This window comes from Desmodus rotundus, chromosome 1 (assembly GCF_022682495.2).
Source record: "Desmodus rotundus isolate HL8 chromosome 1, HLdesRot8A.1, whole genome shotgun sequence".
Lineage (NCBI taxonomy): Eukaryota > Metazoa > Chordata > Mammalia > Chiroptera > Phyllostomidae > Desmodus > Desmodus rotundus.
Genome location: NC_071387.1, coordinates 210,945,411 through 210,961,542, shown reverse-complemented (window position 1 = coordinate 210,961,542; position 16,132 = coordinate 210,945,411). Strand labels below are relative to the sequence as shown.

The 16,132-nt window shown below is 58.8% G+C and overlaps 1 protein-coding gene across 1 annotated transcript in view; it reads left to right on the top strand.

Annotated features, from left to right (window-relative positions):
* Positions 1-16,132, top strand: part of ANKRD55 (ankyrin repeat domain 55) — a 62,854-nt gene that overhangs the window by 11,038 nt on the left and 35,684 nt on the right. The window contains exons 2-3 of the mRNA XM_045204834.3: positions 12,154-12,276; positions 12,685-12,815. Of these exons, the coding sequence (XP_045060769.2) occupies positions 12,154-12,276; positions 12,685-12,815 (254 nt within the window). The remainder of the gene's footprint in view (positions 1-12,153; positions 12,277-12,684; positions 12,816-16,132) is intronic.

Below are 16,132 nucleotides of genomic sequence, written 5' to 3'. Positions count from 1 at the left end.
TCTGGAGGGAATCGGGCTCATTGGCAGCAGTTTGAATCCAGCCTTCAGCAACTACAGCACGACATTCCTTCTGCTCCGCTAGCAGAAGCCACGCAGTGAATTTTGCTGTGACACGTTTCAGGCCAGGGTCCTGCGTCGAAATCTCGGACACAGTAGTGTCTGGAGTCCCCAGCTCAGCTTCCAGGTCCCGCACTGTCAGTCGCCGACCTTTGCTGATGGCAGCCCGCACATGCTCAGCATTCTCAGGAGTTCTGCTTGCTGCAGGCCTTCCAGAACGGGGGTCCCTCTCAACAGATTCTCCACCATCTTTCTTCCTCTTTGCCTCCTGGCCTCTCCTTGTTTGCTCCTGGGAACTTAGCTTCTCCTTCATGTGACCTTGGGTTGGGCTCCCACCCGTTTTGACCGTGTCCCTTTGGACGCAGTGGGAGCAGGCAGCAGTCCCGGTTTGAGGGGAGGTGGCAGAGGCTCACGCCTGCAGCGTTGTGGCCTCCAGGCTTCCTCCCGCCAGCACCTCGCCTGGCCCGCGCCCAGCCCGCAGGTGGGTGGAGGGTGAGGACCGACGGTGGGCCAGGCGCAAGCCCGTCCTGCCACTGTGTCCCGAAAGTGCACCACACCCGCACCTTGGTGGGGACCCATGTGGACTCTGTCTGCTCTTCTCGTCCAAGCTGTCATGGTTTTAGTGACCCCATGCTGTCAGCGAGACACCAGATAAGAGGACAGAGCAGCTAAAACAAACACCTGGGTGGCACCGGGGCTTCGGTTTGGGAAGCTCCGGGTGACCCCGATGTACCGCCCAGGCTGGGATCCGGGGCTGCTCTCGGCCAGTCCTTCTGCCCAGTCGGCCGCAGAACCCCGCGGGGCGCAGGGGCGCCCGGTGAACCCATTGGTCGTTTGAGGCAAGCGTGCTCTGTGAGGTTCAGATCCAGCCGGGAAGCCAGAGCTCTTGTTCACCGAGGACTCACGTCTGCAGTCGCTCTCCGGGAGCTCCCAAGATGACACGCTCGGGGCTCCGGTGGCGTGGTTTAGTGTTTATTAAATTGATGGGGTGGCATCGGCTAATAGGGTCGTACAGGTTTCAAGGAGCAGTTCCATGACCCGTGGTCTGTGTATTGCACTGTGTGCCCGCCCCCCAAAGCCAAGTCATCTGCCATCACCTTATATTTGACCCCCTTTACTGCCTCCCCCTTCCCTCTGGGCACCGCCGCACTGCTGTCTGTGTCTGTGAGATTTAGTTGGTTCTTTGTTTATTTGTTGCTTTCACCTTTATGTCCCACACTTGAGGGAAGTCACGTGGTTCTTAGCTTTTTCTGGCGGACCTGTCTCACTCAGCGTGACGTCTGGAAGGTCCATCGTGTCGTCACAAATGGCGGTGCTTCATCTCTTCCCGTGTCTGGGTCCTGTCCCGCTGTGCACACACACCACACCTCCTCTCTCCGTCACCCGCCGAAGGGCCCTGTGGGTGTCTCACGTCTGGGCCACCGGGAACGGTGCTGCAGTGAACACAGGGGTGCGCATATCTCCGCAAACTCACGTTTTCAGATTGTGGGGGCAGATACCCAGGACAGGGGCTGCTGGGTCCTACGGTAACTCTATCGTTAATTTTCTGAGATAGTGGCTGCCCCAGGCGACGTTCCCGCCAGCAGTGACTGAGGTTCCTGTTCCTCCAAAGCCTCTCCAGCACCTGTTACTCCCTGTCCTGTTGATAAAGTCCTTTCTAACAGGTGTGAGGGGACACCTCACTGTGGATTCGATTCGCATTTCCCCAGCGCATAGCCAGTGTGGCTGAGCATCTTTTCACGCATCTGCTGGCCATTCCTGTGTGCCCCTGGGAGAAGGGTCTGTTCAGGTCCTCCGCCCGTGTTTTCACTGGATTGTTTGGGGTTTTCTGGTGTTGAGTGGCATGAGTTCTATATATACGTGTATTATATATAACCTCATATACATTATAACGTAATGTATCATATCATATACGCGATATTAACCCGTCGGAGCTGCTGTTGGCAGGTACCTGCTCCCTTCACTGGGTCGCCTTTTCACTTTGCCGGTGGTCTCTCTTGCTGTGCAAAAGCTTTGTAGTTTGACATCGTCCCATCGTTTGTTTGTGCTTTCACTTCTCTTGCCCTTTGCAGTCAAGTCAATACAAAGTCTGTAAGTTTAGTACCTATGTTTCCTTCTACGTAACTTCTTGTTTCAGGTCTTATGTTCAGGTCTGTGATCCATTTGGAGGAGTCACACTCCCTGACTTCAAGTTATACTACAAAGTTCCAATAATCAAAACAGCACGGCACCGGCAGACACAGAGAACGACGGGACAGAACTGAGAGCCCAGAAATGAAGCCACATACATACGGGCAAAAAAGTTTCCACGAAGGAGCCAGAACACACAGTGGAGAGAAGGAAGCCTCTTCGACCAATGGCGCCGGGAGACTTGGAAAACCCCACAGAAGGGCGATGCTCGGGGCCCCGTCAGCCTTAGTTAATCCATGCGTCTGTCATAGGAGAGTTGAGGGGAGCTGTTCTCTCATTTCAGCTCTACGTAAAGCACTGGGATCGCCTCGTGAAGCTGCGTAATGGGGCAGGAGGCTCCTCTTCCATCGCTTGTCCCACTCTGTTCCCAGGATCGGGAGGAATGGGCTCGTTTCGTTCCTCCTGCCCTTGTCAGCTTTCCAGGTGGGCAAGAAAGTGTAGTCAGAGCAGCAAACACGTGCGCACCCGCCCCCACCAGACAGCCCACCCTCCTGCAGCCGCTGCCGTCCAGCAGCTGGAACTCATTTCTGTAACAAAGGCAGGTCCATGCAACCAGAACTGGCGCAGTCACGGGGGGCAGTGCTCCCAGGATGGTTTTGTCCTCTGCCTTCACACCACAGCTATGGCAGGTGGGGCCAGCCGCAATGCCAGTGTCAGGAGGAGATTCCACGGGAACGGCCCCCTGGGAGCCCCTGGCAGTCTGACTGTGGATAGGAAGTGAGGGTGGGTGCGTCACGACGGGGTCAGTGCGATTCTGAAGCAGGACGGGATCCTGTCACCTCAGGGAAGGAATTGTTGATGGGCGGAACAGCAGAGTCAGGGTGACGTCATGTGTGGGAGGCCAGCTGCTGGGCTGTGACTGTCACGAGGCTCCAGGGGTGACACAATGGCCACGGAGGGACAGGCCTGTTCCACCTCAGGTGCCTGGACCAGCTGCCCAAACTGCACCCGTTTTCTCACGGTATTTTCGGGAGATGCCGGCACTCGGGGCCGTTTGGCAGGCGGCCGCAGTGGAGAGTCGCTGGGAAGGGTCCTCCTCCAGACCCCTCCCAGCCGGGGCCACAGTGCATCCCAGCAAGAGCTGCACTGGTGCGAACGAGGACGAGGACGCACAGACTGTCCCGCACGGGAGAACTTTAGGGGCCGCCTGCTCAGCACAGGTGTCCTCGCCAGGAGTGCTCGAGACAGGTCGGTCCGAGCCTGCTGACACAGTGGCAAAGAGGCGCCAACGACCCCTCCGGGCCACCCCTCCCTGACCCGACCGGTGCTGGCTGCTCAGAAGCCGGACCCGTGTATTCCAGTTCCTGCCCATCAGAACTGCCTCCGCCCTCCGGCCACGCGGAAAACAAGCTCAACTCTCTTCTGCCTTGTCCAGCGTTTGAAAACAGCTCTCACGTCCAGGCGAGCCTGGTCTCCTCCAAACTAAACAAACCCTGCTGCTTCCCCTCTCGCTCACCTCCCCAGTCCCCACTGACGTGGCAAACCCCGAGGCAAACAGCAGCATTTCTGGAGCGGAAGACGTGGGCGGGGTCCTGCAGTTGGCTCCGAGGACAGAAGGGAGCTCCGAGGAGGATGATTGAAACAACAGCCCTCATTTTCAAGGCCAGCTGCGTGAAATGTACACCGTGTGCCTGCCCACTGACCAGAGAGCGCCTGGCGCAGAGCTGCAACGCCAGGAGCCCCCCGAGACTCAGGGAGAAAACCCACTGGGTGTGCGAAGCGCATCAGCGGCTCAGCTACTGGACATGTCTGAGAGCCCTGTGCGTCGACGTCCGAGGCCTCCTGTGTGAGGATCTGTGTCGTTAAAATGAAAGTACATCTATGTAAATACATCCAGCAGCAGATCCCCACCCCTGTCCCGGGCCCTGGCCCTGCCCCTGGCACAGATACCTACCACAGGGTGTCACTCCCAGGCCGGAGGAGCCACCTGCCCGAGGGGCACAGCAGGTGCTGAGATTCAAAAAGCTGCAGTGTCTTGTTTCGCAGACCTGCCTGTGGCCGGAGCTGACCCTCGAGATGCTGTCCGCCTGCCACATAAGGTCCCGAGGCACCGAGGCTGCTTCGAGAATTTGTTCTCCCTGTTGTTACCTGCAGGAAGCTGGGAGCGACCTCTCTCTGTGAAATGTGGAAAGGAACTCTTTTCCTCCCTCCAAGACTAGCACGAGATAAAGCACTCTCAAAGCCTCAGCCAGGACCCCCAAGGGGCTGGCAGAGGAGACAGCAGAAACAGCATGTGCTAGGCCAAGTGTGGGGCCTCATCATTAGGGGAGAGACACAGAGGTGCCCGTCTGCGTCTGAGAAGTGACAGCCACACCAGTCGGGGAGGGTGGACAGTGACTCCGTGCCGGCCGTGCTGTCTGCACACCTCATGGACTGGCTCTCAGGATGGCCCTGCAAGGTAAATGCTGTCGTTGCCCCGATTGACAGGTGGGGACACAGAGGGCAAGCAGCTCCCTGGGGTCGCACAGCCAGCAGGTGGGGGCAGGGCTGGGGTTCAAACCCTGAGCTCGGGGCTGCGCTCTCCCCATTTTTCTGCATCGCCTGCACGTGTCCTATGCCTGGTGCCCCACAAGAGGCCGACTTTGCTTTCATGCTGGCCACCTGTGCTGGTGGCCTCCAGCTTGGTCCCACGTGGCTTCTCATTCCACCAGCGGACCTGGTCCCCTCCTGGTTCGGGGTCCCGGTCAAGGCCACAGAGACTCTTTATCACCAGTGAGCGGCATTGTCATTACAGGGAGCCGGCTGGGTGCAGGGAAGGGCTGGCACCTCCCTGAGATGGGACAGAGGCCTCAGCACCTTACTGACAGGTCATTCCAGGAAGCCCCCAAACGCTACTTCTCCAGCGTCCCCTCCAACCCTGGAGAAGGCTGCTGGGGGGTACGAGGCCCTGAACTGGGGCAACACCCAGGACACTGGTTACTAAGTGATCCGTCCCTGTGCTGTGTGAGACCCCTGGTATAGTGCAGTCACACTCAGTGCCCATCTTCCAGGGGGGAGCATCCCTGTCCAGGATGGAGACTGCACCCGCTGTGCCGGCAGTTTCGCTCCCCTGAGAAGGTGCTGGCATGCAGGTGAAGGATCCCACTGCAGCCCTCTGCAGTGATCATCTGCACCCCGAGGAGAGATCGGAGAAGGGTCTGCAGACTCCTCTGCAGTCGCCCTAAGTGGAGCTGGGTTTCACGGGTAACTCGAGGGCGGGCTCTGCCACCCGAGGGCCCTCCTGGCCATCCTGGTCTGGCTTCTCAAAACTGCCAGAGCCCATCCACCCCTACCGTGGCCTGCCCTTCCACCGACGGTCACCATGTAAGCAGAACAAATGCCTCTGCCCTCTGGGTAATTTCCACAAAGGGGACCCCATGGTCAGAGGGTCCAGGCTCCCTGGGCAGGGCCCCTGGGAAGCATGACCAGAGGAAGCCACGTGGTGTGAGGCCTGAGAGGCCCGGAGAAGGTCATCTTGTCAGAGCCGCTCCTGCATCCGCCGGTCCCGGGGCTGAGGCCCCGCTGCTAACAAGCCAGTCCCGGCAGGAAGGCGGACGACTGGGGACACAGCGCGAGAGCCGTCCTGGCTCTTAACCGTGAAAATGAGGGAGAGAACCCCTGCCCTTCAATTTTTAGGTAAACATTAATGAAAATTCAAAATACGTACCCGTTCGTTTTTTGAAATCATCCAGGATATTTCAGAGTCAGACAGATGCATGTTTTCACAGCTCCGTCAAACATCGAGGGCTCGACTCAGCGCAGACACGCTGGGCCGTCCGCCTCTGTCCCTGCGGCGTGGCACTCGGGCGGCCCTCCTTCCCTGTGAAGGACGCAGCCCGGTCACCTGGGTGACCGTCAAACTGTAGACTCCTTGTGGGACGTGGAGAAAGTATGAGAAAGTTCTGAGGACTGTCCAAGACGTCGCCTCCACGCCTTCCTGAGGCACCTTCTTCCAGCCGTCTCTACAGTCCATACTGCGACGGTTCCTTGTAAAACGTGGCCGCCTCTGTCCACATGCCTCGCTCTCCTTGTTCCTTTGTGTCTTTCTCCCTTTCTTGACTGGCAGTCTCTCTTCCTCTGCGTGAGTTCTGGAATTTCTCTTTGTGAGCAGTACGTAAGTCTAGCTGTTCAACTTTCCTACGGCCAGAGAGGCAAGAGCTGGTCAAACCGTGGCCCGCCACTAAGCTGGACGGAAAGAACGACATGATAAAAATAGGTGGGAGGTACATGATGGTAGATAAATAGATGACTGATCGATAGATGATCGATAGATGATCAATAGGTAGATGATAGACACGTAAGGAGAGAAGGAAGGCAAGAAGGGGGAACTTACGTGTTCTCTGTTGGTTCGACCTTCTGCACATCCTAAACCCGTGGTCCCCTGCCTCTCTGGCCCCAGGGGCCAGTCTCCTGGAAGACAGTTTTTCCACAGATGGGGGTGCAGAGGGCAGGGTTCAGGCAGCAATGAGAGCGAAGCTTCGCTCGCTCACTTCCTGCTGTGCAGCCCGGTCCTAACAGGCCATGGACCAGTCCCCATCTGCAGCCCCGGGGTTGGGGGCCCCTGTGCGAGATGGTTCTGTGACCTTTGGTAGAAAACATTTTTCTTGCCCCTGTTTGAGGCTCCATAAGGACCGCCTGTCACTGCTGTCCTCATACGTACCTGGCATCGTGACCTCGCCCTCACTCGTGTCTCCCCAGCGTCTTCCGACTGCCTCATGGGCAGCTCGCTCACCCGCACCGACCACAGTTCCAATGGGCTGGGTCCCCGCAGCCTCGTGGGGGCCCCTTCGTTCCCTGTTTCCTAATCGCTCTGTGGCTCAGATGCTGTCTTGGGGCAGGAACTCAGAGAAGTACATTCCACTTCGCCTCCCGAGTCTCTCCTTCCCCCACCGGGGATCCACTCGTGTCTGCGTTCCTTCTGCCGTCCACCCCACTGGCAGCCATCTGGCCCAGACTGGCCATCGTCAGGGACAGGAGGCTCACCGCCTCCTGAGGTGACTCAAAATGTTTCCACGGTGTCCCAGTAATTAATACCCTCTTCTGTCCGCCACTTCCGCCTGCGGCTCTCTCACTGCTGGAGTTCCATAGACCCAGACACACGTCTGCTTAAAAGCTCTTTTAAAGACAATTTTACTGACAACAGCATCAGAAAGAATAAAATACTCAGAAATACACTCGGCCGAGGAGGTGGCATATTTGCACACTGAAGCCTACAAAACATTGCGGAAAGAAATGTAGAAAGACACTAACGAGTGGAAATGCGTGCGGGATTTCATGAATGAGAGGACAGTACTGTTAAGATACTGCCCAGAGAGAGCTACAGAGTCCATGTAATCCCTATCGAAATCCCCATGGCATTTCTCCAGACATGTAAGAATCCACCCAAAAATCATAGGGAATCTCAAGGGATGCCAAGGAGCCAAAGCAATCTTACAAAAGAAGAACAAAGTTGAGGGCCTCGTACTTCCTGATTTCAAACCTTACTACAGAGCTACAGTCATCAAAACAGTGTGGTCCTGGCCCAAAGACAGGCCTACAGACCTATGGGACAGAACCGGGAGTCTGGGGATAATCTCACACTTCGGTGCTCAGCTGATTTTCAACAAGGGCACCGAGACCGTCCGGCAGAGGGGAGAATTGTCTTTCCACAGACAGTTCTGGGACAACTGGGCCGTCACATGCAACAATGACATCAGACCCTCACCTAACACCGCACACAAAAGTAACTCAAAATGGATCAGAGACCTCAGACCACAAAGCTCCTAGAGGAGAACACGGGGAGGCTCCATGGCATCCAATTTGGCGGCAATTTCTTGGATGTGATGACAGACACACAGAGAAACAGACAGTGGACTGCGTCCGAGTGAAAGCGCCGTGCCCCGGAGGACGCCGCGCACAGAGTGACCAGCCGGCCCGCAGAGTGGGAGACACTGTACTCAAGTCGTGTGCCTGGTGGGCAGATATCCAGGGTGTGCAAAGAGTCCCTACAATATTATAACAAAACACACCACATGACCCAGTCAACAAATGGGCAAAGGACTTAAGTAGCCGTCTCTCCAGAGAGGATGCACCCATGGCCAAGAAGCACGTGAAAAGATGCTCAGCGTCACCAGTCACAGGGAAATGCGTGATCATACCACGAATATCACTTCACACCTACTAGTCCAGCTGGTGCTCAGATGAACGAACCCGAGAAACAGAAACAGGAAATGACACGTGTCGGCAGGGACGGGGAGAATGGGAGATTTTCCTGAGCACTGTGGGTGGGAATGGAAAGTGGCACAGCACGCCACTGCGGAAAACAGCACGGGGTTCCTTAAAAAATTCAAAGTGGAATTATCCTATGGTCCAGCAATTCCGCTTTGAAGTTCGCACCCAGAAGAACGGAAAGCAGAGTCTGGAAGGAATTTTCACATCCCTGTTTGCGACGGCATTGGTCACAATAGCCAAAGCGTGGAAAACAGCCCAAGCGTGCATCCGCGGATAAATGGATAAACACGCCGTGGCCCCCAGAGACAACGGGCACACACCACCGGGTGGGTGACGGCAGGGACGCGATGCCGAGTGGAGTAAGCCAGGCACCGAAGCACACAGACTGTTGATTCCGCTCACATGGGGGACCCAGGAGCCATCCACTCCCAGAGCCAGGAAGGGGAATGCTGGTTTCCAGGAGCCGGGGCCAGGAGGGGGAGAGGAGAGAATAGGGAGCTTTGAAAAAAGTCTGAGAGGCATGGGGTCTGAGTTGGGGAAGGTGGGAGGAGCTCTGCAGGTGGCGGTGGCGGCGGTGGCACGGCGGTGGCACGGCGGTGTGACTGTGTAGCGAGCCACTGAACTGGGCACTGGAGAGTAATTAAAATGGCAAGTTTATGTTGGGTGTATTTATCACAATTATTTTAAACAATCTTTAAAAGAAAGCTTTTCAAATATCTCAAGGTCTCAGTCATAACCCTGGAGAATAATCTCCAGAGTAAACACAGCTGTTCCCGTTCCCTCTGGGTCATGGGACCTCAGGCCCCTTCACGCCCCGTGCCCCGCACTCGCTGCTGCATGTCCTCCGCCTGGAGCCCTTCAGCCCACGGGCCGCAGACCCCAACGGGGCACGACCGGCTAAGACTGGAAAAGTCCCATCACCTCCCCGGTCTGGCCACTAGGCTGTCACTGATGCCACCACTGTTCCGACTCCTTTAGTGTCACCGTCCTTCCCAGGGCGCCTGCTGCCGGCCAAAGCCCTGGGCCCTCTGCCCGTGTGTTGCCACTGAGACCTGGGTCCAGGCGGACCTCTCCCTGTTACTAACAGGAAGACACACGCTGTGGTGCCAACCGGCTCGAGCAAAACAGAACTGTCGGCACCTGTGACTGGTCCAGAGACGGGCGGGCGTCAGGTGTGGCTCGCTTGGGAGCTCAGGCGGTGCTGCCAGGTCTCGGTGACCTCTTTGTCTTACCCAGCTCTGCTGCTCTCTGGGGGCCCTGACTTTCAGGCCCTCCCCCCGCGAGATGCCCCGGCCTGTCCCCCAGGTTCACGGGGGGTGGGAGAAAGGAAGGCTTGGCTCCTGACGACCCAGTCCTGCTGTCCGGGCCCATTAGGGGCCCTCAGAGGGGCACGCCCCTGGCCGGCCTCTGGGCCCAGGGTGACCTTTGTGCTGAATGGCTGGTTCTAGGTCACATCTGCTGCCCTGTTCGGAGATGCACCAGCTCCCCTGAATCAGCCCCCGTGCTGAAAGTGGAGGAGGGTGGTCCCCAGGAGATAATTTGGCGAGGTCCCCAGTAGGGTGAGGGGAGGTGAGCAACAAAAACAATGGATTCCGCCATCCTTCAGTGCGTTCAGTGGGCGTGTTTGGGGCAAAGACAGCACCCTAGGTTCATCTCTAACAAACACGGCCCTTCTAGAACCCTCCAGGGAAGTTGTCTCGGAGTCCTGACTCCGTCAGGCAGCGCGGTGCTGCTTCTCTCCGTTGCGTGTGTCCCAGGGTGTGAGGGGCGTGCCTGCAGACCCTGTCACTCTCAGCGGCAAACACGCTATAAACCCCTGTGTGCGTCCCGTAAACACGTTATGTGAGATGTGAGCAGGCCGTCGGCACGGGGCTCCTCGGCCACCCCAGGAACTTCCTGCCCAGGTCCCGCCCCCGACTTCTCTGGGTGTCATGGGACTGCCTTGGTCCTCGAGTCTGGGCTCTGTCCGTTGCGCCCAGAGGCACCGCGAGCGACCTCAGCCGAGGGCCCAGACTCCGGGAGGGTTTCTTCACACCTACTAGTCCAGCTGGTGTTCAGACGAACGAACAAACCCGAGAAATTAACCGACAGGGACAGTTCCGCGCAGCGAGCAGATTCGCTACTAGCCATTCGAAGAAAGAGCTTTTTCTCTACGTGGCCCAGAGTTCTAAAGCTCCCTCGACTGCAAGAAAAAAGAAAGTGGCAGCGACAGTGACAAAGTGTGCACAGCGCTTGCCACACGCCACGCCCTGTCCTAGAAGCTCAGAGGAGTAACCCGTTTATTCCGCCGCAAGCTTCCAAGACGGGCGGTCGTCCCCCTCAGCTGCTAAGAAAAGGGAACCGAGGCTGCGAGACGGTGACCGGCCCAAATTCACACAGCTGGTGGTCACACTCCAGACTGGAGCCCAAGCCGGTGGCTCTCGCTGCGGAAGTGGCATTGTCCCTCCCGTCCCTCACCTGCCAGTGCCCCCGCCCCCCACTGGGGACAGGTGTCCCAGTGTGTCAGCTTTAGAAACCCAACAGTGACGCCCCTCCTGCAGCTACAGCAGGGGGCAGCTACTCGCTGTACGGGGCCGTTTGCTGGCCCCGGTGGATCGCTTCCAGTAACAAGCTCCTCCTGGGATAGGTGGGCTGCTGAAAAATCGTCACTGACGTCCCAGGAGTACTGGGACAAGAGGAGCCACGCCCAGGGGTCAGGACCCCTGCCAGCGAGGGGCCGGTCAGAGCTGTGAGGTTTCTCTGGCATGATGTCCACATTAGGAGCAAAACTCAACTTGACGACTTTTCTCCCACGTATTCCCCAACAAAGGCTGTGTGTGGAGAAGCCGTGTGAGTGGAGGGCTCGGCATGGCATCGCGCCGTGGGGTCCCTGTGAGCGGGACTGGCCTCCCAGGCCTGCCAGTGCTGCCCTGGGCTCGCTCAACCCGCAGTTCCACTATCACTGCCGGCCCAGGTGCGCAGAGGTGCCCTGCCGGTGGCCACCAGTCAGAGGACTTGCATGCGGCTCTGCTCCTTCTGGAAACACCTGACCTGAAACCCCAGCTGGCTCTCGTGGAGGGGCCTTTGTGAAGGGGCGACATGCAGAGATGAGGCAGAGCTGAAAACTAGGCTCATTCCCAGAAGGAGCCAGGGAGCTGGCTCTGGGCAAGGGGGGCCTCCCGGTGGGCTCTGTGCTCCGGGATGGCAGGCAAGGCCTCTCTCTCCCTTCTCCCCACCAGCTCCTGCCCGGCGTCTCCGAGAACAGGGGGAGTGGGCGGGGGCCAGGTGGAACTATCAGCGAGGGTGAGTCCTCAGGGCGCAGAGCGGGCCGGGGAAAAGGGTAAGGAGCAGAGCTGGAGGACCGAGAAGAAGAGACACGAAGTCACCTTCAGAGGTGGGTACACCGGATCACTGAAAGCAAAAGTGCCGTGTTCCCGATAGAAAGGGGAAGCGGGGACTGTGGTCTCAGATTCCGTGCAGTCCGATGCCTGGAGGGAGTGGTGAAGTCTCAGGGCACAGCTAGTCCCCACAGCTCCTTCCCAGCCCCGGTGACACCGCCCTGCGGCCACCCCGGCCCACCTTTCTTGGGAAGTGGTGTGGGTGCCAGTGAGCGGCTGACTCAGCCCTCTGCCCGCCCACCGAGAGGAGTTCGTGAATCAGTAACACAGGCGACCTGTGGGTGCTGTCCTTTGAGCAAATCCCGCGCACACCGAGGATGTCTCCGTTTGAGTCACGCAGGTGAGTCACTGGAGGAAGTGGACCTGACCCTGGTCTACCAGGCAGCAGCGAGCGGCGATGTCCGGGCTCTGACCACCGCCATCCGGGAGGACCCGTCCATCCTCGAGTGCTGTGACGGCGAAGGTGAGCCGGCCCGGCGAGTGGCAGACGGGCCCCTGGCACCTCTTTAAACGCGGGTCTCGGGAACAGAGGGACAGATTCCTTTGCATCTCCTCTTCTAGGGAAGCCAGTTGGTTTGCCTTTGTCTCCAACTTCTCCGTCCCAAGGTTGAAAGTCGTGGGTGGAGACAAGGGGTGGAAAGGAGGGGCACTTGTGTAGCCAGGGACACCGGTAGTGTCAGGGTTACCAGCAGGCAGCAAGGGCGTCCGCCTCCAAGAGGATGGAGGAGCAGAGCTTTTGTCTCTGCCCTCCTGGGTTCGTGAGGCGGGCGGGCACCGGTCGGCAGAGAGTGTGGGGAAGGAGCAGGCAGGCTCTGTCCACTCCGCGGGGCCTGGGCCCCAGGTCTGAGAGCTGTCGGACATCTCGTTCCAGGGTGCACCCCGCTGATGCACGCTGTGTCCGGGCGCCAGGCGGACACCGTGAGGCTGCTGCTGAAGATGGGCGCCGACGTCAACACCCAGGATGCCCGTGGCCGCACCAGCCTGTGCCTGGCGGCCTACCTGGTACGGACCACGTCTGCTCGGCCCCGGGGGTGGGTGGGTGGGCCAGGGTGCTGTGACGGGGCCCACGGCGGGGGTGGGGGGTGCTGTGGGCCCACGCGGCTGGCCCAGGGAATCTGAGTGTGAAGCTTTGCGTCAATTCTCTCCGATGGCTGTGCCACCACTTAGAGCTGGTGGTGTGGACTCCGGTCCCTCTGGCCCTTCCCGACAACTCTCTAGAGCTGAGATAGAGACGACAGCGCCGTGAGAGGAACAGCTGTCTTCATCGGAATTCCCCGTGGGCATCTCTGGTCCCCCTGATGCCCCTTCTCAGGCCCCCCAGGATGCCCTGAAGGGGGCAGCATCCTTGTGGCTGCCGTGGGGCCTGAAGGTCAGATGAGTGGAATGGGAGGCAGAGGGTGAGCACCTCTGTCACTGACGAGGAGACCTGGGGAGAGTAGGGGTGGGAGGGGGAGAGACACCAGGCTCCCGAGGGGCCACCCCTGGCCTAGGGCTCAGCCCACAGTCAGTGCTCAGCTTCAAGTCTGTGTGGGGCCAGCCCTCACCACGGGAGGGTCGGGTCCGCCTCTCCCTCCCCCAGAGCAAGCCTGCTGGGCCTTCCAGAAACTGCCGGCCCTGGCTCTCGGAGCCTCCCTGAAGCCCTCTGGGAAGCCCCACTCCAGGTCAAACAAGGTCTCCTTAGTGCCCCACGATGTCATCGTCCTCCCTCCCCTCCACTGCGGCTCCTGGAGACCACCGCTGTCACCACCGTGGCTGCCGCAGCGGCTTCCTGCAGTTGCTGCTGCTGCCCCTCAGGGTGGTGGCTGTACCCTGGGTCCCCCCACCCCCGACCCCCCACCTCCAGGCTGCCTCTGCCTGCGGATCAGAAGTAGGACCCCTGCCTCCCCAACACCGCACGGCCACGCTCTGCGTGGGCGCCGTGACCTGGCCCTGTGCCCAGATTCTCTGCACAAACCACTTTCTTGCTGCCAGTCCCCAGGCCCCTTCCTCTAGGGCTCTCACGGGGGCCTGGGGAGAACTTTCCAGTGTTGCAGTTTCCAGGAGGGCGCCCTAGAATTCCTGGGTTGGACCCCAGGGCAGTGGGCCGGGGGGCCTGCAATGCCAGACAGCCCTTCCCGGCAGTCTGCCTGCCCACTCACGTTAGAGACCCCTGGCCCTCGGTCCTGGGTGAGGTTCCTCGTCTCAGACAGACGCCGGACCACACCCAGGGCCCTCCCTTCGAGCACCCGCCTGAACAGCTGCCCTTGCTACGGGGTTTGTCGGCATCTCTGAGCCAAGGAAAAGGGAGAATGTGGGTCCGGGGTTGGGGAAAGGCCACAGAGATGGCTCTGAAGTTGGCTGCTACTAGCACTTAGAGCAGAGGGGAACCGAGCTGCACTCCTTTCCCAGTTCTTAAGTTCAGCCTCTCCTGGGCCAGACGGGTGCTTATGGGGCCAGGAAGAGGTGCTCCTCTGTGCCACGGTGACCATGAGCCTAGGGACCGGCCACCCGGGCAGTCAGCTCTTCAGGGGACACGTTCTGCAGAGACGCCCGAGGGGAGCATGTCTGCAGGACGCTGCGTGGCATCACCCACCTGCTTAGCTACGTCCCCGCTGCTGCATGGCCCCCCAAGGCAGGCCCCTTCCCCTTTCGCCCTGGGGCCCCCACCTGGGTGTGCCCTGCGAAGCCCCCCACGCCCCCTGGCAGCGTGTGAGCTCAAGTATCAACGAGACACTTGGCAAAGGGGCCTCGGGGACAAAGTCTCAGCTGCAGCTCCAAACTCAGGGTACAGGCAGGTTCGCCACAGACGTGTGACCGTGGGCACGTCGCTGCCCCTCTTCGTGCCTCTTTCCGCGTTAGTGAAATGGGGCAGAAGAGGCAGCCGGGTGTGGCACCGTCGGAGTCAGAGCAGAAGCGTGCGGGCGCGCCCGGCCCCCGGTCAGTACGGGGCGGACTGTGGGTTCGAACCTCGACCGACCGCGGGCTTTGGAAGTATTCGGTAGCTTCCCCAGCCCTTTTCCGAAGAAAGAAAGAAAACCGCACGCACACACAGTGCCAGGAAACGTTGCAAAATGATAAAAATGTTTCCTACCGTCCCGCATCAGATTTGTGTTTCCAAACCCGCAACACTTTGTCGGCTCTGACATCTCTCCAACATGCCTGCCTTTGGGTCTCCCGGTCAGTCCACTTTGTTCCTCTTAATGAGAGAACTCGGTGACGTGGACATTGGCGACTAAACCAGATCTAATTCCTTAGTAAACGCTGGCATAAGAAGAAAACTGTTTCAGACGTGGAAGTGATCGGTCAACTCTACAAAATCATGTTCAATATTATAGCCCATGCATTTTCCTGTGCTTTTATTGAAAGATTTTTTTCCAGACTTTTCAGAACCAAAAGATTCTTTTCTTACCATTATCTATCTCCCTTCTCCCCTGAGCACTTGACAACATTTTGGTTTTTACTATTTGCAATTTTGTGAGGGAAATCTCCAGTCATCTTCCTTATCTTCCTCGGGAATCTTGAATCTTAATTATACGTGAAAGGAGGTAGGCTGGGAAGAAAGCTATCAATTATTCTTCATAATAACAGTTTCATCTGCATATCAGTCTCCTTGAGCGAGCCCCAGTGGTTGTGGGTGGGTGCGGGAGCCATGCCCCTTGGCAGCCGAGGCTGCCTTGGCCATCAGTGGGGTTGAGCCAGCCACTTCCGGTCTACAGGGCAGAAAGGGGGTGCGCCCGCAGCTCTGCCTGCTCGGGAGTGACCGAGGAGGGAGGAGCGTGGGATGTGGGGACAGCCGGGGCTCATGCAGTTTCTTGGGGAGCTGTGAGTGGGTAAAACGTAGCCATGGGGAACCCTTTGAGGATGCCGGTAACAACCCCACAGGAGGTGGCAGGGTGCCCGCCATGGGAGCAGGGCTCGGGCGGGTGGTGGTGTCGGCAGGAGACTGACTAGAATGAGCAGGGTGTTGTCTCCGGTCAGGGTCAGTAGGAAGGGAACTTGGAAAAGAGGACCAAGGCCTGTTTTTTGGCTGTAGGTAAACTGAGGCACAGAAGGAGGCTGGGGCTCAGGAGTGACACCAGGGACGAGTGTCGGAGGCAGGACCATGGTGTTGAGGTCAGACTCGGGCAAGCACGTTTCAGGGCTGAGCCCCCCGAACGGGAGGCTCGAGCGGATTTGTCACCCCTGTCACGTGCCCTGGGAACTGGCCGTGAAGGTGGAACACCAGTGGTGGCCCTGGGAATGTGGGTGGGGGACGCAGGGAGGGCCTAGGAGTCAGCCTCCTGGGGAGCCACCTCGAGGCCTTGGGCCCTGCTGAGGCGTGTGGGCTGGGCGCGTGTTGA